The sequence below is a fragment of the Nelumbo lutea genome, chromosome 7, assembly GCF_056320005.1.
Source record: "Nelumbo lutea isolate HS-2025 chromosome 7, American lotus-T2T, whole genome shotgun sequence".
In the NCBI taxonomy this organism is placed as follows: domain Eukaryota; kingdom Viridiplantae; phylum Streptophyta; class Magnoliopsida; order Proteales; family Nelumbonaceae; genus Nelumbo; species Nelumbo lutea.
In genome coordinates this window covers 30,661,419-30,683,143 of record NC_142690.1, presented here as the reverse complement: position 1 = coordinate 30,683,143, position 21,725 = coordinate 30,661,419, and the positions used below count along the sequence as shown (strand labels likewise).

The 21,725-nt window shown below is 39.3% G+C and overlaps 1 protein-coding gene and 1 long non-coding RNA gene across 4 annotated transcripts in view; one reads left to right on the top strand and one right to left on the bottom strand.

The window, feature by feature from the left end:
- LOC148845955 (uncharacterized) overlaps positions 1-21,725 on the bottom strand; it is a 49,310-nt gene that overhangs the window by 9,765 nt on the left and 17,820 nt on the right. For both annotated transcript variants that reach the window (XR_016102304.1, XR_016102303.1), the window contains exon 2: positions 9,356-9,581. This is a non-coding gene — a long non-coding RNA (uncharacterized LOC148845955). The remainder of the gene's footprint in view (positions 1-9,355; positions 9,582-21,725) is intronic.
- LOC148845956 (vacuolar sorting protein 39-like) overlaps positions 1-21,725 on the top strand; it is a 141,437-nt gene that overhangs the window by 107,596 nt on the left and 12,116 nt on the right. For both annotated transcript variants that reach the window (XM_088955138.1, XM_088955137.1), the window contains exons 8-10: positions 9,383-9,604; positions 10,011-10,253; positions 10,983-11,420. In XM_088955138.1, the coding sequence (XP_088811264.1) occupies positions 9,383-9,604; positions 10,011-10,253; positions 10,983-11,420 (903 nt within the window). The remainder of the gene's footprint in view (positions 1-9,382; positions 9,605-10,010; positions 10,254-10,982; positions 11,421-21,725) is intronic.

Sequence of the window (21,725 nt, the reverse complement as noted above, 5' to 3'; positions counted from 1 at the left end):
AGAGAAAGACACAAGACCTAGCCTAGCATGCCAAAGATGCAACTTAGCTTTTGACTCCACACTCTCCGAACTACTACCAGCAAATGCGTGTAAGGCTGAACCGATGTTTGCATCAAGATAGTAAAGTCCTCCATACTCATGACCGCACTCAATCGTTCTCCTAGTCAATCTGTCCTAGAAGACACAATGAGTAGGAAAAAAGGTTATACTACAGTTCAAATTTTTAGTAAGTTTTGAAACATACAAAAGATTTGAGGTGAGACTGGGAACATGTAAAACTGATTTAAGAGAGAGGTCCTTGCTTAGGTCAACCATTCCCTTTCCAGAGATAGTGGAGAAAGACCCGTCAGCAACTCTAATCTTATCCTGACCAGATAACAAATGATATGAGGAGAATAGGGAAGACATATATGTCATGTGGTCAGTAGCACCGGAATCAATAACCCAAGAAGTAGAGTCAATAGAGCTAGTGGCACTGAAGGCAGAGGCTGTACCTGATCTGGCAAGAGATGTAGAAGCAAAAGAATTATTCCTTAGACGGGCTAATGCCCTGCTAAGGACCTCTACCTCACTAGCAGTGAAGCCCAAAGCACCAGTTCCAGAGGAATCAGCAACCAGTCCCATAGGAGAAGAAGACACTGTTGGAGTATTCTGTGAGTTGTCACCATTGTTGCTGGTGACAAGATTCCCACTTGCCGCAGGCCTGTTATCCCTAGAAGAAACTTCTTTGGATATTGGAGACATCTTGACTGCAGCCGCTGTGTAGGTGACACTGATTAAGACTAGCCGAAGCAGTTCTGAAGGTTCTGAACCAATTCTGGAGCAGATTCTGATTGGCCGAAGTGATCACAGCAGGTTCTGAAGCAGTTCTGAAGTAGGTTCTGATTTGCCGAAGTGATTACAGCAGGTTCTGACAGCACTCGACACAGTTTCAGACTTGCCGAGACTGTCACAGTTCTGAAGCAGTTCAGTTACAGCAGCAAGCAAGGAATTCTGGGCTGGTAACCGACCTGAAACTAAGGGTTCTCAACTATTATGCTATTCAAACTCCACTTGAACTTCGAGTACTGCAACTGTAAGGAGAGTGTCCCTCCTTCCAGCCAATACTAGGACTGCTGACATCGGTCCTCAACTAGGGTTCACAGTGCTGGACAATCTGGAGCTGGCAGCTCCCTAACTAATCTTCACTTGAGCTGAAGCAGTTCGAGTACAGTAGTGGTGAGAGGTTTCGGACTGATAACCAACCTGAACATGGAGCTGTTTACCACTGTGTTATGCTGGTTTTGCTGGGGCTTCGAAGCTGCAGTTGTGGAGAAGCTCTCCCCCTTTCGGCTAGGGCTAGGACTGCTGAAATCAGTCATCAACTAGGTCTGCCCTATACAGACCTCTCTTAGTAGCCAAATAGCTACCATTTGCTGAAAGAAGAACCTGGTAGGACATCCACTTCTTGGCCTTACCTCCCTTGAGCCCTACAACCAAGGGAAACCCTAGGTTCGAATCTGATTTGTTCTCTTAGAACCCTAGCTTTTTTCAGCAACCCAGAAAAGAAGAAAGAAGATGGAAAGAACAGCAAGAAAAGAGAGAGTAGTGCGCCGGCTGAAACCAAAGAGAAGCTAGTGCTCTGATACCATGTTATCTTGAGAGTTGTACTTGAAGTAGAGGAGAGGAGAAGAACACCACTAATATGCTGTGAATGTCGAACTGAATAGCTCAGTCGACAGTACTACTATTTATATTATGATATAGTACAATGATACAGGAAGTTACTGGAATGCCCCTGATTAGTGATGGGACACCCAGACAACTTAAAACATTAAACAGGATTAGGCCCATTAACATAGGCCCAATACAGGACAACTTAAGCTTAAGTATAGGCTAATAAGAACTCTTATCAGCCGAATACTCATACATACAAAGACTTCAATCCAACATGAAGGATCCAAAGAAAACCAAGCTAGACCCCAAGGCTACAAAGGGAATATTTTTGGGGTACTCTCCTACACAAAAGGGGTACAAGTGTTATGATCCTGTCTCCAAGAAAAAGTATGTCACTAGAGATGTAGTCTTTTTTGAGTCTCAACCCTATTTCCAGTCTTCTTAGAATCCTCTTCAGGGGGAGACTAGTGGATTGGAAGAGGATTCTCATTCTCCCTCCTTTTTTATTCCCCTATCTTACTTAGGTCTTCCATCACCCACTACTCCTGGCTGTGACATTCCGGGTCAACCTAGTAAGGCTCCAAATGTGCCAGTTACTCCTCCTGATGCAATAGATGCTCCTGAAGATTCCAGTAGGCAACAGAAGGAGATACTTACATACAATAGAAGGAAAAAGGGCTCTCAACCTCATGACTGCAACTGGTTGGACTCAGATCAATCTGTCTCTGCAATTCAAGGTAATTCTGACTCACATACTTTGGATTTGGATCTTCCTATTGCTCTTCGTAAGTCTATCCGTTCTTGTACCACCCGGCATCCCATAGCTGATTTTGTTTCTTACTCACATTTATCTCCTGCCTATCACTCCTTTGTGTTTGCTCTTTTCTCTGTACGTGTTCCTTCTAGGTACTCAGAGGCAACATATGATCCAAGGTGGAAAGAAGCTATGAATGAAAAGATGAAAGCCCTAATGAAAGCAAGAACTTGGGAATTAGTGGACCTGCTAGAGGGGAAGGGCACTGTTGGGTGCAAGTGGGTATTTACAGTAAAGCACAGGGAGGATGGGTCAATCGAGAGGTACAAGGCTAGACTTGTGGCAAAGGGATTTACTCAAAAGGAAGGAATTGACTATAAAGAAACCTTTGCCCCGGTAGCAAAGCTCAACACAATCCGGGTTCTATTGTCACTAGCAGCAAATTTCTCATGGGAACTTCGTCAATTGGATGTGAAGAATGCCTTCCTAAATGGTGATCTTCATGAAGAGGTGTTCATGGAACCTCCACCAGGCTATGATGTTGGCAAGAAGGTGTGTAAACTAAGGAAAGCATTATATGGCTTGAAGCAGTCTCCCCGGGCATGGTTCGAGAGACTTTGTATGGCCATGAAGAAAGTAGAGTACACTCCAAGTGGTGCAGATCATACCTTGTTTACAAGGAGATAGGATAGCAAGCTTACGGCATTCATTGTTTATGTGGATGATATGGTGACTACCGGGAATGACCTGAAAGAGATAAAGAGACTGAAGGAGTTCCTAGCTTCAGAATTTGAGATCAAAGACTTGGGAAATCTAAGAGATTTCAGAATTTAAGGCTAACACAACCAAAGAGATTTGGGATGGAGTTGTAGAAACCTATTCACAGAATGAGAATGTTGCTAGAGCCTACTAGTTGAGAAACCAAGTTATTGCAAACAGGCAAGGAGATAAATTTGTTGCTATTTACTTTTCTGCCCTCAAAACCTTATGGCAGGAGATAGATGATTTGGAGATTGTGGTTTGGGAAAGTAGCAAGGATATAGAAACTTATTAGAAGTTGGTAGAGAAGAATAGGGTTTTTGAGTTTCTAGTTGAACTTAACCCTGAATATGACATTGCGCAGCAATATATTCTTTCCAAAGACAGTGTAACTCTCTCTTAAGCATATGTGATGATGAGGAATGTGAAGCTAAGCCTTGAGTAGTTAGCTATGGCTAGCACAGTGAAGCCTAAGCCAAGTGGAGACAAGGGTGGAAATGAACCTAGGAAGGAGGACAAGAAGGATCTGATCTGTGACTACTGTAAGAAGTCTAAACATACCAAAGATACCTACTGGAAGCTTTATCCACACCTTGTGCCTAGCCGACTCAGAAACAATAAGGGAAATGTGAATATGGCAGTGACTGGTGACTTACCAGGACCCCCTACTACAGCTTTCCTAGAGTCTGTTGCAGCAGCTGCAGTGAGGGCTGAATTGGAGAGATATAGGCAATTTCTGAATCAGAGGGATATAGTCAGTTTCAACCCATTATCAAGCAGACAGCAGGGTACAAGTGGATTAGGAGGTAGCCATTTTACTTCATTTGCACATACAAGTAGTTCACATGCCACTACAAACTATGTTTCCACTACAAGTAAGGAGGTACCTCCTTGGATTATAGACTCAGGAGCCTCAAAACACATGACCAACATTTCCACCATTTTCTCCTCATACCACCTCTGCTCTGGTAGAGATAGAGTCTCCACGGCTAATGGATCACATGTTCCCATTGCTGGAAAAGGGTCTGTCAAGATAACCGATACCATTACCCTACCTTCTGTCCTTCATGTCTCTAGACTGAGTACTAACCTTTTATCTGTTAGTAGCTTGACAAAGAATTTGAATTGTTTAGTGATTCTTTCTCCTAGTCATTGTGTTTTGCAGGATCTGGAATCAAGAGGACGATTGGGAGTGGTCATGAGGTGAATGGAATCTATCTTCTTGATGCGCTTCCTAGTCATCAGAATCATCATGTCAGCAAGGGTATTGAGTCAAAGTCAATGGGTCAGCATTTCTTGTTTCCGTAGTTGTTTAAGTCTATCAGTATGTCTAGTTTGAAGTGTGAAGGTTGAGAGCTTGGAATGCATTGTAGACATTTCCTTTAAAGAAAGTAATAAAAGATGTTCTTTTGCTTTTGACATTGTCCATAATAATGTGTGGAGACCATATCATGTTTCCTCTATGGGTGGATATTAGTATTTTCTTCTGTTGTGGATGATTATTCTCGATATTCTTGGCTATATTTGATGAGATCCCATAATGAGGTATCATCTTTGGTTCAACAGTTTGATTTGATGGTGCTGACGTAGTTTGGGGTGCGAGTGAAAGTGTTTAGATCAAACAATGCCAAGGAATATTTTGAAAAAAAATGTCATACCTATTAGAGCATGGAGTAATCCATCAAAACAGTTGTTCATTACACTCCACAACAGAATGGTGTAGCAAAAAGGAAGAACGGACATGTTGTGGAAGTTGCAAGAAGCATGATGTTGAGCTCTACTGTTCTAGTTCGTTTTTGGGGTGATGCAGTTCTTACAGCAATTTTCTTGATTAATTGGGTACTTTCCCGTGTTCTTGGATATAGCACTTTGTTCAGCCTTCTTTTTCCCGAGGGGGAGATGTTCCATATTCATCTAAGGGTGTTTGGAAGTGTATTCTTTGTCCATGTTCTTGGTCTTCACCGCTCAAAGTTGGACCCTAAGGCGAAGAAGTGTGTCTTCCTTGGGTATGCAGGAAATTAGAAGGGGTATTGTTGCTATGACCCAGTCTTCGAGAGTCAGTATGTTACTATGGATGTCACATTTTTTAAGTCCACATCTTTTTTTGTAGAGGGTTTCTCAGGGGGCATGTTTTGGGGAAGGAAGTGATCAATCTATACCACTTTCGGTTCCAACCCCCTTATCCACTCTAGTGTCCGACCCACCTATTTCACCCACTTTACAACCTCCCTTACGTCATGTTTCTTAGTGTTTTACACGATAGCACCTACGATTGCACAAGGAGGTTGATTCCACAGTAGCACCTAAACCATTGGAGATTCTAGGTTCGACTAACACTAACCCAGGTATGCCCCTTGCTTCCTCTAATGGTTTAGTTCCTATTGATACTACTACCCTTGCTCCTAACCCCATTGCAGATGACCTTGACCTTCCTATTGCATTCAAAAAAGGGAATAGAAAGTGTAATGCTCATTGCATCTCACACTATCTTTCCTGCAATGGATTATTTGCTTCCTACCAAGCCTTCCTTTCCTCCCTCGACTCTATGTCTATAGATTCTATGCCCAAGGGTGTTAGTAAGGCTCTCTCCAAACCTGAGTGGAAGGCATCTATGTAGGAGGACATGAAAGCTTTGATTAAGAATCGGACATGGGAGATTGTGGATCTACCAAAAGGCAAGGAGACATGGGACATGAAAGCTTTGGTTGCGAAAGGGTACACTCAGACTTATGGCATAGATTACTTGGAAACTTTTGCACCAGTGGCAAAGATGAACTCATTTCGGATTCTTCTATCTCTAGCAGGTACATACTCTTGATCACTCTTCCAACTTGATGTGAAGAATGCTTTTCTCAATGGGGATTTGCAAGAGGAGGTGTATATGGATCTTCTAGCTGATTTCTACAATGATGTGGTAAAGGGAAAGGTATGCAGGTTGAAGAAGTCTCTATATGGTTTGAAGCAATCACCCAGAACTTAGTTTGATAGGTTTAAATGTGCATTGGTTGTATTTGGCTATACTCAAACTCAATCTGATCACACTCTGTTTGTGAAGAGGAGGGGTCACAAGTGTTAGTTTTGATAGTATGTGGATGGCATTGTAGTTACAAGAAATGATTTGAGTGAGATTGATACCTTGAAGAAGAATCTGCACAAAGAGTTTGAAATTAAGGATCTTGGGGAGCTAAAGTACTTTCTAGGCATTGAGGTAGCAAGGTCCAAGCATTGGATCTTCATCTCACAAACAAAGTATGTTCTAGATTTACTATAAGAAATAGGGAAACTTGGGGCAAAGGTAGCTGATACACCTATTGATCAAAACCACAAGATAAATGCTTCAGAAGGTGAACTAGTGAAGGATGTCGGGAGGAATCAAAGATTAGTGGAGCAGTTGCTACTTGTGTATGACACAACCGGACATCTCTTATGCAGTGAGCGTGGTGAGTCAATACATGCATGCCCCACGAGTTCAACATTAGGAGGCTATTGATAGGATACTTTCCTATTTGAAGGGACACCCAGGTGGAGGCATATTGTTTGCTGACCATGGACAATTGAAGTTAAGGGCTTACACAGATGTTGATTGGGCAAGATGTCTAAATGATAGGAGATCTACATCAAGAGTTTGCACTCTTGTTGTGGCAAGGTCAAGTGTAGAAGTTGAACACAGAGCCATGGCACATGGTATTTCAGAGCTCCTCTGGATCCGTTCCTTGTTAGAGAGATTGGGATTGAGGTAGAAAAACCTATGATGTTATACTATGACAATCAAGTAGCAATTAACATTGCCTACAACCCAATTCAGCATGATAGGACAAAGCACATTGAAGTGAACAGACATTTTATAAGGGAAAGGGTGACCTCCGAAGAAGTTTGCTTTCCATATGTTGCATCTGACTTGCAGCTTGTTGATGTTCTTACAAAAGGTGTTGCAAGAAACAAACTGGAGCATGATTTATGCAAATTGATAATGTGTGACATTTATTCCCAACTTGAGGGGGAGTGTTGAGTTGTGGGCTGATTTTATTTGTTTTTATTTACATTAGTTAGGTAGTTGTTGGGCCTTAGGCCTATTAGTTTATAAGTTAAGTGTGACTTTTCAGCTTCTTACAAGTAGCCGACTTACCAAGGGCATACTTGTACTTGTACACTCTTTATTTATGAGTATATAATCTAATGAAAGGGGCAGCCAGATTCTTTTTAGGCTTCTCCTCCATTCTCTTCTATCTCTCTTCTCTTTTTTTCTAGCAGAAACCTTTTCTTGTCTTCTTTCTCTTCTTTCTTTTACAGATTTTATATCAAAACTTTTCTATAATATAAGACTTGATGAGAGGGAATTGAATGAGGAGAAATGTAGTAGTTCAAATTGCATTTTGTACACTCACAATTAAAGAGAGACCAAATTCAAAAATAGGGGTTTTCTAGTGAAGAATATGATTGAATGAATGTTAATGGAAATTAATACCTTAAATGTAAGACTTAATGAGAGGAATTTGAATGAAGAGAAAAGTGGTTGTTCAAATTGCAATTCTGTCCTTACAATTATAGAGGAACCAAATTTAAAAATTGGGGTATTTTAGTCAAACAAAAGTTACACACCCTCATTCACACTTTTAATAGTATATATAGATAGATGTCATTTGCACATTCAAATAATTAGGGGAGATCATAACAATTGGTTTTTTATTACTACCACTCTCTCTTGCCGTTGCCATAATGTGACCCACTCAGAACTGTCGACACTATACACTTATACAACCACTAATTCACAAAAACAAACACCCACAAATGAAATCTGCTATTTACTGGGCATTACAAGAGTCTACTTACCACCTATGCAGCACTATTCAATCCACATAGCAAAAAGAAATATGTAAGAGAGAAACCTAATCACATTCAGCCATCATCTTCACCATGAAAACTCTAATACAGCTTCAGTAAACATCTACACTGTCAATCATCATAAAAACCATCTTGATAACTGCTTAATAGAGGACTCACACCACCAAATGAACACTAGGGTTGTCACTCATAGTGAGAACAGTTGACTGGGTAGAAGAAAATAGGTCGTCGTAGCCTCCTATTGATCTATTCTTTACACTGCAACCCAGAAATTAAAAAATAAAATAAAATAAAACAAATATGAACCAATCGCAATCTCCTAGAGAGTAGAAAATCACAGCTTACTTTGCACTTTTTAGTGCTCTGGTACCATGTTATAATGATTTGGTTTCTCTGTAATTGTAGCGCTAGGTCAAGAAGAAGGGAGAAAAAGATTATAGAAAGAATGATCGAACTGGAGAGAATGAGTTCTCAGCCCAGCTGATCAATTTATTATACAGGTTTTCAAGACATGTACAAAGACTATCATGCCCCTACTTAAGGGACATGTAACTTAAAGCAAGACTAAAAGGTCTAATTATATCTCATAAATAAGAAGCATAAAGACAAAAATAACCCTAACCAGTTGATCTAACAAACACAATACCTGGCATGATGATTAATGATGAGGTAATCACCAATCAAGAGGATATAAAATAAATTTTTGTTAATCACTACAAGGACCTTATGATTTCACCACCATCAATCAGAATGGATATAGGGGGGCTAGCCTTTCAATCTTAGGGAAAACTAAGGAAGTCCTCCAGAATGCTAATCCAAGAAATTCTAAGATCTCTAGGAGAAACTATAACATTTTAATTTATCAACAAAAGTCTATTATACATAGACAACTAAAGACTTGAGTTGTCAGTCTCAACCATTCTTCTAGTGACTCATCAAAAAAAAAAAAAAGTTTGGTTCAAGTAAAAACATATAAAATGATCAAAGTACTCCTGAAAATCATAGTAATAACTTTAAATTTTCAATAACCTAAAAATCATGGTAGCACCACATCCTGTCAGTGAATTGGCTACAACCAATTCAAATCATGTCCACTCTACATATTTTGAAATTATTATCTAATCAAATAGGCATTCCCAACAGTTCCACAAACATGTTTGTAAATATTTTCAAGTACCAAATGATGCCAAAAGTCTTGAAATTATGAGCTGCTCAACATATTTTGATTTCGCTTCCTAGTTCATACCTATTATTAATCATTTATTTTGCTGAGTAACTTCTTGAGGAGTTTGCATTTTTCAATCTAACAATAATAGAAAATGAATATGAGAAGCTGGATCTAACTCGATTTTGATGGATTTTCTTCTGCAGCCTCTTTGTTCAACTGATCCAATGCTTGTTTTGGAATATTCAACATTTGTTCTTCAAAGCTGTCAAGCACAAACAATTGATCTCTTTTTGTCTGGAAACCTCTCAGCAGACTTGGTCAATTCATACTTAAAGCAGAATGCACCAAGGATGCAAGCCACATATTTAGAGCTTATGCTGTCAATGAATGACAATAGAATCTCTGCAAATTTGCAAAATGAACTGGTTACAAACTTCTTAACTATGATAATTTCCATTTCTAGGAGCAAAAAAAAAAAAACGAGGACTAGATTTAGAATTGGTGAGCCTGTGTAACAATTGGTTGATGTCCTACAGAGTAACCAAGATTCCCAGGTTAAATTCTTGGTTGCTTATCAAAATAAAAAGTATAGACAATGTGAAAGAGGGAGAAACAATGTAAGCAAAAATCGCACAATTAAAATGGAAAAGAAAAGAAAAAACCTACCCCAGGAGGACAAAGTGCCACAACAGAGGTAGTAAAGAAATAGAAAGACAGGCTAAATGCAAACCGAGTCCAAATTGGACAGCGGAGAAGTTTAAATAGCTAACTTTTGTTTTCTTTTTCCTTTCAATTTCATGGAATGTTGGTTGAAGTTTTGAATATCTACAGGTGCTAATCTATCTTTCCGAAGTACTTGACTGGCATGCGGAACTAACTATTGAACATATATGGGATGAGAAAGCCTATTCCCCCATCAGAAAGAAGCTATTATCTGCTTTAGAGGGCATATCTGGATACAACCCAGAGGTGGTGTTGAAGCGCCTACCAGCAGATGCTTTATACGAGGAGCGTGCAATTTTATTGGGGAAGATGAATCAACATCAGCTTGCTTTGGCTTTGTATGTTCATAAGGTAAATTTTCAATACCAGAGATGTAAGTCTTCCTGCTACTCTGATGAAGAAAGATCCTGCGTTTTTCTTTTGCTTTGCAGGTTATTAACAGGAGGTGTGGTTATATTATTGTTATATTTCTTTTCTTCCGTACACATGGAGAGATGTGAGTGATTTGGACTGCAAGTCCAACTGACCTCATAAAAAAGTCTCCTAGGCAAAAGAAGTTATGCAACCTGATGATGGGGGTCATTAGATCAGTTTGACTATAGGTTCAATGGCCTCTTTAAGGGGGTTCCGTTAGTTGGTGGTTTAGGGACCATTTTATATATTTATATCCATGATGTGTACAGTAGAGATTCATGGTTTTACTATAATACCATCTTTCTTCCTAATGTACTGTTTTCCCTCATATTTTCCTACAACATATGTTTTTTTCTTATCCTTTTGTTCCTTGTATAGCAATGCTGCTCTGTCAAATATTACCATGAAATTTTAAGAAAATAGTTTTTTTACACTTTACAGTTCTCACAGACACAATGTATACATATACAAGTGTAATAATATACACATGTAACAACAAAGGAAAAAATCTATGCTTCTGGAAAGACATGATACCGCAAGAGCTTTGAAATACCACCACATTAGTTATCACTTCTATGATAATGATTGATTTGTTACAAGTTTTTTCGGTATCATAGTCGAATTGGCACTTGGTAACATGAAGTTTTATGGTAATGAATTTTGCAGCTTCAATGTCCTGAATTGGCACTTGCATATTGCGACCGAGTTTATGATGTTGGACAACATCAACCTTCAAAACCATGTGGTAACATATATTTGACACTTCTGCAAATATATCTAAATCCTTGGAGAACAACAAAGGAATTTGAACGACAAACCATGAATCTAGTGTCTGCTCAGAGTACTGGCAGCCAGAAGGTTGGATCAGCCAAACCTAAAGTTGGCCGTGGAGCTAAAAAAATTGCTGAGATAGAAGGTGCAGAGGACTTACGATTCAGTCCCAGTGGCACTGATAGTGGGCGAAGTGATGGTGATGGAGATGAACTAAGCCAAGAAGGAGCTTTCATTATGCTTGAAGAAGCCCTAGATCTTTTGGGACGAAGGTGGGATAGGGTCAATGGAGGTCAAGCCCTCAAACTCTTGCCAAGGGAGATAAAGTTGCAGGTATGTGATAAATAGTTAAAAGTTTTAGGGTTCTCTTTCCATTAGCATAAATATATAGTTATATATTGTACATATAGAATAAATATTTTAATGCGTCAAACATCTAACAATGAATAATCTTACCCCATCAAATGCTCCATACCAGACAAGATCAGCTTTTAATGCCATACACTGTCTCTCCCTTCCCCTTTCCCTACATCCTTGAACTTGCTTGCCTGGACCCCTCTACTGACATCTTGTCTCAATTAAACCAAAGAGAGTTATTTACAAACTCCGGAGCATTGCTATAATCTTTGCTAGTGGTGACAATCTCCTTGCCAGCAACTGTGTGAGTGATCAGATCATCCTTGGTCAATAATCTATGTTAACTGGGTAAAAAAATTCATTGCTTGAGCATTCCTTCTCACGGAAGGAAAACAATTTTCTTCCTGGCCTTTCTTTGCTTTTCAATAGGTACAATTTTATAAATGAAAAGATGAAAGTTGCAGATACAAGTATAGCCCATGTATGATATGCCTTAACTGTTCCCAGCTAATTGGGTGAAGAATGCCACCTCTTGAGTTGAGAATCCTCCCATTCAAAGGAATTCAACTCTATGATGTAGAATTTCCCGGAGAGGGTGATAGATTGACAGTTTAGAACTAAGGGGGTTCATATTTGGGGAAATTCATTAAAAATAGAAAGACATGATTAATTTTTTGATAGTACTATTTGAACCTACAACCTTCAGATGGCCAAAGAAAAGAGGTAGAGTCTTGTGGAGGTGTGCTAGGGCTGCACTGGTTTGGGCTGTTTGGGAGGAAAGAAATGCCAGGATTTTTTATGAGAAGGAGAGGAATGAGGTATTTGTAATGGGAATGCTTAATTAATAGAGCAATCAATTGGGTGAAAACCTTGGAACTATTTTCTCCTTTCTCAGTTTCTCCTTTGATCATTTATGGAGAAATTGGGAAGTGGTTGCCAAAAGTTCAAGCATGAGACCTAAACAGTCAATAGAGTGGAAACCTCCTCAAGAGGGTATCATTAAGCTCAACTTTGATGGTAGCAGCTTAGGCAATCCAGGTCCTTCTGGTGTTGGGGGAGTGTTCAGAAATACAGACGGGCAAATCATTGCTTTATATTCTGGACCTATAGGAGTAGGGGATTCAGTTAATGCAGAAATTAAAGCAGTGGTACAAGAAGCTGAATTTGCCAAAGAACTGAATTGTGAACGGCTGTTAATCGAAGGTTATTCCAAGCTGGTGATCCAGTGGTTAAAAGAACCAGAAACAGCAGCCTTGTCCTATAAAGGGGCTTTACAAAGGTTCAAATGGATAACTACAAACATGTCAGTTCAATTCCAATAGGAAAGAAGATCAGCAAACGGGTTAGCAGATTCACTAGCTAAACAACGGGTGCATAGGAATCAGATATTTTGGGCTAAACTGTAATTCTGTGTTTTATTCTGAGGCTGCATCTCGTACCTCATCTTGGTAACTTTCTCTATGTATCTTTTGGTTCTAACCTATTAATAAAATCAATCAGTATTCATCAAAAAAAAAATTTGATAGTACTATTTTCTTCCTTCCTGGTAATGGGTAAGAAATTTAATCAGTTAGGTCAAATAGGTTAACCAATGGTACCATAATTAAATAATAAAAATTAAAAAATAGTTATAGATAAAATATAAAAATACAGAAAATAAAAGAAAGAATACGAACGAATACAAAAGAAGGATGATAAGATATCACCCGAGAGAAAAACAGACACTAAAGGCTGAAAAAAACAAACAACAAAACTTTCAGAAAACTCAGAATAGGACTTGAGAAACCAAAAAGTCATCAAACTCATCCAAGGACTACTGAAACATCTCCCTTTCCCTCAAACTCGAAAACTCCCCCAAACCTCCATCTGAACCAAAGCCAAACAGCACCTTGCAAAAGCCAACTCCCTAGTCATCTTCCTCAAACATTTCCTCCTGTCCTTCATCATCCTCATTCCAAATCTCGCCACCTTCCCCAACAACAGCTTTCTTCAGCCTTTCTTCTTTCCTCGACCTCTCAAACTCCTCAAAGGTTCTTCTAGAAAAACCCTCACAACCCTAGAAAAGCAGGCCAAACCTCTTGCCAACCACTACTTCTATATCAACAATTTTCTCAACAGGCAAACTTCCTAACCTTTCCACACATTTTTTTTTCTGATCTTGTATCAAACACACCTTCAACAGACTCAAGACCTTCTGCATTTTCTTTTTTCTTTTTTTTTTTTTTCCTCTTGCTGTAAATGCCTCCAGCTGAGAAACTGATTTGATGCAAAACCAAGGGTCTTCCCCAATAACCTTGTCAGTATTCGATGCAGACGTCTTCAGTCTTCACACCTTTTCTCTTATACACTTTTTTAAAATTTTTTGTAGGCCCTGCCCCCACCAGACTAAGCTTCACATGAGAAAAAGACTCTTCCGTGATGTGAACATTGAACAATTTGAAGATTTCTTGACCCCCACCCAACTCCACACCTATCCTTCCAACCACCACGTCCTCAAAAACAAGGTGGCCATCAACTGACCTCTCAACCTGGAACCTGCAGCATCAGCCAAGCTTCACTCTTCACCCTCTCCAAAATCACTCCCCACTTCAACATTGTTGCACCCTTCCATGACTTTATTTTCCCCATCCCCTGACTCATTTTTCGCTTCTTTGATAACCTCCCCTGAATCACTTGACGAGGTCTCAAGAGAAGCACAAATGCTTTCCTAAGGCAAAACAACATCAACCTCCTCATGGTTCCCCACTTCTAAATCCAACACCAGATAACCAGCCTCTCCATTGTGAGCAGTAACTGTAGCACAGTTGGCATTTGAGGCGATTTGAACATTCGCAGGACCAACAAGCTCCTTCCCCGATATTGCAGCATTCTTCTCAAAATTTTTGTTGCAATTGGAAATCACCCACCCCCAATTTTCCTCCTATCCCCTTCATTCCTTGCCCGATAGTCTTCCATTCAAATTCCCAAACCTATTAGACTTTAGGCATTTAAAATGATGCAAATTCCTTTTATCAACTTTTAGTTTTGCCAAGTGGAAAAGCTTGCACTCATCTTTGAACTTAATTTTCAAAGAATAAGCCCCATTCAATCCTTCAGCATGTCACCCATCCTGAACCATTGACTCCTAGGTTCGGAATCTGCTTCACCATTTCTTTATCATGTTGGAAATATTATAAAAATTATAAACATGGTGGAAACATTGTAAAATATGCATATAGAATGATATTTTATGAAATGACAAAAGAAGCATAGGCACACCTTTTTAAATTATTATTTTGTTCCAAATCATTACATAAAGCTAAGAAACTAAGGTTATAGACAAAAGAATACGTAATAAACTCATAGAAAATGTAAATGGTTGTAATAAATCAATCAAATAATCTATTGTATAGACAAAAACTAATATTTAACTTCATGTTTGAAATGAATATTGAGCTCGTTCAAAGTGGTAATCATGTAAATTGGGCAGACAATAACATTGTTACTCCACATATCTACAATATTGTCACCAACTTATGTTATAATACTATCTCTTGTACCCTTTATAGTGCTGGTAGTGTTCACTGGAGAATTTCCTGATTCTAGTAAAATTTGATGTTGCTACCCATGGAAGTGGAAATGGAAATATGTCATGGAAACTATCTCTTGTACTCCACATAGTGTCAGTAATGTTCATTGGGGGAATATGTCAAGTCTGCTAAAATTTTGTGTTGCTACCCTGTAAATGGAAATATGCTGCGGAAATATTAGGGAAATTAGGGACAATTTAAACCATTCTCCATGTGTCCCACAACTATGACCTTTTTGAACACTCGGCAACCTTCGTCTGCACATCAACTTGACCTCCTACATGGAGTAGAGTTCCCATGTTATCCCTATTAAGTCTTGCTTTATCTAAGGTCTTCTTTCTTTTATACATCCTCTTATACTTGATGGCTTGATGCACGGACCAGCTCCAAAAAGCCCCTCTTTGATCCATGAAAATACTTTTGCCACATGTACCAACTGGCCAAAACTAGAACCCCTTAATCTTCTCGGTAACTCAGATATTCCACCAATGTCTGTTGTCTCTTTTCTTCTACACTTTTAACCGCATCGACCTTCCTTCTCCCCAAATCTTTTCCAAGCTTACCTACTACAGTTTCAACACAACACCTTCTTCAGCTAGGCTCTCATATGTAGCTTGTAAGGAATGTATATCAAATCCAACTCTGATGAAGCCAAATCAGAAGAACCATGTTCTACACTCAACTCCTGTTGGCGAAAAAGTGTTCCACTCAACTCCCTCTTCAGTTAATAAAGTGTTTTGAATCGTACTTGTTTTCTCACAACCTCCCTCTGTTGCTACTCCGCCCAAGGCCCACAACAACCTTCAACTTGAACCTCCTCTGTAACACTCTCCTTACCAATAGTAGTAACTTCCCTTTAGACATCAAGAGCAACTCTCCACAAACAAGCATCTATCTAAGAATAAGTTACTTCCACCTGTAATGCTATCAGTTGAAACAAACCACACCAGAAGCTTTGAATTAGGTTCAAGACAAACCTTGTAACCCTTCTCTTCACTCGATGTCTGTTGCAAAGCTGGTTTTTCCTTTAAAACAACTTGGCCAACACTCTCCTTTGACGAAATAGGATCCTCTTCTCAAACAGTTTTAGTAACCACCCACTCCCACTTCTCTTTTTCCTTTTTTCTAGGCTGACTCTTTCCTGAAAGAAATTTCTTGAAACAAATTTTAGTAACTAAGCAACCCCTTAGTTATTGCAATGATTCTAAGATGGTATGTTGTCTTAAGAAATCATTGTATGAACTCAAGCAAGTCGCCTATGCCCAAAATGCCACAAATTATTTCTACAAACAACTTCAAAACTAGGGTTAGTAGTAAGAAAACAAGATGTGGAAGAACTGACGAAGACTCTAGTGTCTTTTCGAATTCCAAGGCAAATAACTGACCCAGTCTACAACCCTTCCCCTTCACTGTCCCATAGTATCGGTCCTGTATCAAACAACCATCATGGGAAAATGAAACAATGTACCATCCTCAACTAATTGGCCAACTGAAATCAAAGACAAATGATAGCATCCAAATAAAGTCTTAAGAAGATGAAAACAGGAATTAACAGATGTAGACAAAGACAAATGATTGCATCCAACAATATCCAATTTTTCACCATTAGCAGTAACAATATGTTTATTCAAAAACTTGGGTTTAACAAACTGACCAATGTATGACCCTGTCATATGATTAGTGGCATTGGAATCAATGATCCACAAGTGACTGGGAGAGGAACAATAATAGGATGACTCACCAAAGAAGCCGATGGCTAAAAATGCGGAGGAAATGGTTGAGGATACTAGCTAACACATTCTTTCTTCTGTAAGAGCTCCAAAAATCTCATTATTTCCTGCTGAAGAAGTGGTATTCCCCATATATGCACCTCTAATTGCTGTCAGCAAGGCCTTATGTTGATTCTTCTTAGGACCTGAAACATTTCCCTTAGCTAGCCAAGTAGGACATTCAGGTATTATATGCCAATGTTTCTTAAAATAAGTACAAAAATTTTTCTTCCAACAATGTGAGATGACATGCCCATACTCCTTAAATTCATAGCACTGTACTCAAGACAAGTCCTTCTTGGGCTTAGACTTGTTCACCAAAAAAGCTACCTCTAATCTAGAACCAGATTTTGAACCCATTGTCGATTTGTAATGAGTCTAATTTCTTCTCTGAGAAGTGCTCCCAAAACTATGTCAAGTATGGATGGAATACCCCTACTAAGAATGTTCGAACTCATAACTTCATACTCAAGTCTCAAATGCATTAGGAAGTGCATGATCCTTCTCCTATCGAAATGTTCTTTCAAAGTTTTAATGCAACATGAAGAAGTAGATTCAACATTTCTCCTATCGAAATGTTGGACTGTTAATACACCTTTTCCATATAGGTGAACATTTCATTAGTAGTCTAGAAACTTCTCATTAGAATAGCAATATTAGTTTCAATGGAACCAAGAATCCAAGACACAATTGTGGCATTATCAATCTTCCATTGTTTCATCCCTTTGGAATCAAAATCACCAGGTTGCTTTGTAGAACCATCTACAAATCCCCATAGACCATTTCCCTCGACAAAGAATTGGAAAAGGAACTTCTAGAAAGCATAGTTGGTCTCATTGAACTTCACTGGGAGAATATCCCTTTTCTCCATAGCCACTTCAGCAAAGGAAATCAAGAAACTCGAGAAAAATAGGGTAGCTGAAAGTCCAAATAAACCAAAACTTGATATTAGATGTGTGCCCAATCATACACCACAATGACAGATCAAAACCCAATTACAGATTAGCCAGAATAAGGTTGAAAACTGATGACAGTCCAAAAAAGGTAAATTTCCTGGAGTGTCGAACAAGGAAGAGAGCAAAGCACCCCTCAAATGCAATCCAAACCAGAAATAAATTGTAGAACTAATTAAAACTGACTTGGGCAACTTCAAATCTTAAGTTTCACGGTGATTGAAGTAGTCGATCAAGAGAAAGAGAGAAAACTCTAGGGTTGATGGTGATTTTCCAGAAAAAAGATGAGAAACTTGTGTTGATCAGTACAACATCCAGAGAGTTCCCAAGCTGATGTAGATATGTCGATTTGGTAGACCTTCAGTCAACCTCACAAATCAAACAACAGATATTTTTTTAATCAATAACCAAACAACAGATTTCAATCAAAGACAAGTTTGAAAGACCTGCTCTAATACCATCTCAACTCAGTCCGAAAAAGAGAGAACCAGAATGAAAGGGTGTGAACCCATCTCGCTACTCTCTTCCTGAGAAGAAACTCCATGATAGTAGGGAACATCCTCAAATAAGGTGACATCCATAGAAACAAACTGTTTCCCAAAAGTAGGTTCGTAGCAACAATATCCCTTTTGATTTTGTGCATAACCAAGAAATATGCATTTCGAAGCTTTATGATCAAACTTGGAATGATGAGGTCCAAGAATCTAAACAAAACAAGTACATCCAAAGGTTTTAAGAGGAATGGTGAAAAAGTCCTTATTGGGATATAAAAGATTGAATAGAATTTTCATACGTAGAACTTGTGAGAGTAGCGAGATGGGTTAAGAGAAAACCTCAAAGAAAACTGATTTAGGATTCACCCAAAAACTGATATCCATCAGATTTGATTGTAGGGTTAAGAGAAAACCTCAAAGAAAACTCTGAGAAAACAGGAAAACTCTCAGCCACACCGTCTAAATAGGTCAGTCAGGTCTGATCATAGGGTTAAGGACAAACCCTGGAGAAAACTCTGAGAAAACTCTGAGAAAACAGAGAAAACCTCAACCGCAGACAGGTCTAATTTATCTATCACTAGTACCGATCTCAAGAAAAAATAGAAACTTACTAGACACTCTCCAAGCCTTCTACAAACTCTTGGACAATTGTTGAACCCTTCCGGTAACCTCCAAGAATCAGTCAATGGACAGATCTTGCTAGACTGATACCAAGTTGGCAAATCAGGACTGTAATCAATCCAATTCTTGATGTAAATTCAAAGAAGAAAGAAAACAGAAAAGAGGAAGAAAGAGAGAATAGAGAGAAGAGAGAAGAGTGTGGGTTGGCTTGAGTTGCCGCCCCACTCACAACTATTTATATTAACATTAAAATATAAGACTGCAATTACACTAATGCCCCTACTGCTTACATAAGCAAATAACTAACATTGCTAACAGCAAACATAAAGTAGGAAATAACTAACAACAGCAGTTAACTGACAGCAATATAACAGCACTAATTATTGCTCTACATCTCTACAATTTATTCTTATATATGTGTTGTATACAAAGATGAGAAAGGACAGTTATGTCCCCTACCTACAAGAAACAATAAAACAGAAAATTATAATGTACATAAGATACAACATAAATATGTGCTCCCAAGAGCCAAAAGAAGAAAGAAGATGTAAGAGATGTAAATCAGTCTCTACAAAAATGACCACCTAAAAGCCCTTCCACCTCCAAGTTGTGGAAACCAAATTGCTTAGCAAATTTTAACCTGTGGGATGATCCACACAGCTCTGTTGTCAATGCATTACCATCTGTTAATGGCCTTGAATATAGTGCCAAGACCTTTCCTTCCGTGTCTTTGAACACCCCTCCTAGCCCCGCCACAACCTGACTACCAATATAACTCCCATCAAAATTGAGATTAACAAAGTTGGTTGTTGGGGGTCTTCATTCTATATTTACCCTTTCCTTGGCTTGAGCCAATAAGGCCACTTCCTTCCAAGTTCTCAAAATGTCATTTGTTGAGAAACCTTGGAAATCCTCCAAGGCCTTCACCCAATATGCCACTTTAATTTTCACCAAATTAAAGTTTCCCATTTCTGTTCCACTCTTTTCACTAAAAATCCTCTGATTCCTTTCTTCCTGTTGGTTCGGCTGTCTTAGTTTGTATGTTTATCTTTGTTGGGTCTTAAGTCATTAGTTATTGGGCCTTAGATACTGGGCCTAATCTTATTTAGTGTTTATTTTGACTAGGTGTCCCATCACTAATCAGGGGCATTCTTGTCCATTTATGTAACATTATGTAATGTCCTTATATATAATAGATTAGGGCTGGCCGAGCACATTACTGCCGTCCATTTCATTTCTGTTCTTCTTCTTCCTTTTCTTCTCTCATTCGACAGCCCTATTTCAGCAAACATGGTATCAGAGCACTAATCTTTCGACTGGTTACAGCAGCCGCATCTTCTTCTACTCGTAGGTAACTCTCCCATCTTTCTTGTTGTTTGCTGCAAAGAAACCCTAGGGTTGGTCGTAGAACACAGCTAGACCTACATCTAGGGTTTCCCTTGGTTGTAGGGCCCAAGGGGAATTAGACCCAGAGGCTGATGCCCTAATAGACGCAGTACAGCAGATTGTAGCCATTCGGCTAAGATAGATCTGTGTAGAACAGATCTAGGCGGAAGGACTGATCTCAGCAGTCCTAGAACTGTTCGTGGGTGAGGTTATAACCTGCGATAGCAGTGCTTAGCACACAATAGAAGCCAACACAGCAAGTTGCAGTGTAGTACCCGGTGACAACAGTAATTTGGGCACAGTGTGCAGTGTTTCATCTCTGTGTCTGGTTCTCAGGACTGAGTTTACACTGTAGCAAGTTCTGTAAGTGTGAAACAGTTCTCTATACATTGCGGTTACAGTCTTGACACTTACAAGTGAAAATGTCTTCCATATCCGGGGAAGTGTCTTCTAGAGATGTTAGGGCTTGAGGGAGGTCTCCTAATCTGGAGAATCCAAATATGCACAGCCTACAGATCACAAGTGTGTTGTTGGATGAGTACAACTTCAGAGAATGGTCTGTCTCAGCCATGTTTTTCATCACATCCCGTGAACTCACTGGTTACTTAGACGGGCAGAAGAAAGAACCAGAAGTGGGAAGTGCTGAATATGGAACTTGGCGCAAAGAGAATGCTACAGTTATGTCCTTGCTACTTGCCTCAATGACTCCAAGAGTAGCCAGGACTGTTCAACATTTTTCCACGGCTGCCAAGAGATGGGAAAAGGTTTCTAAAACCTATGGGCAGAAAAAGAATAATGCCAGAGTTTACAGACTGAATCAAGATATTGCTGCCTTGAGGCAAGGAGATATGAGTGTTGCAACATATTTTGCTACACTAAAAGGACTATGGGAAGAGTTAGATCACCACCTTATCATTGATTGGAAGAGTGTCGGAGACAAAGAAAAGCATGACAAACAAATTGAAGAGGGTAGAGCATTTAAGTTTCTGGCTGGCCTAGATCCTATATATGAGAGCATAAGATCCCAAATTCTGGAAAGGGATGAAATGCCAGACTTAAATCATGTTTACTACCTCGTGAGGAATGAAGAGGTGAGAAGAAAAGAGATGCAGGTTGATACTCAAACAAAGCTAGCTGAACAGTCTGTGGAGCATTCGGCCCTAATTTCTACAAATCAAAGGGGAAACAGGTACTCTGACAAGAGACATCTGAAGTGCACCCACTGTGGAGGGGAAAGGCATGTGAAAGAGACCTGTTGGGTTCTCCATCCGCATCTAAAGCCAGCTGCATTAAGGAAAGATAAGAAGCATCAGAAGGGTCAATCTGCAAGTGTGAATTTGGCTATGGGTCAAAGTGATGATGGTTCAAAACACACATCTACAGTTACTTCCTCTTCCATGGGACAGACTTCTAATTCCCCTCGAATCGGGTCCTTGGGTTTTACTGCCGATGAGGTAGAGGTACTTAGCCGGGCCCTAGCCCATCTAAG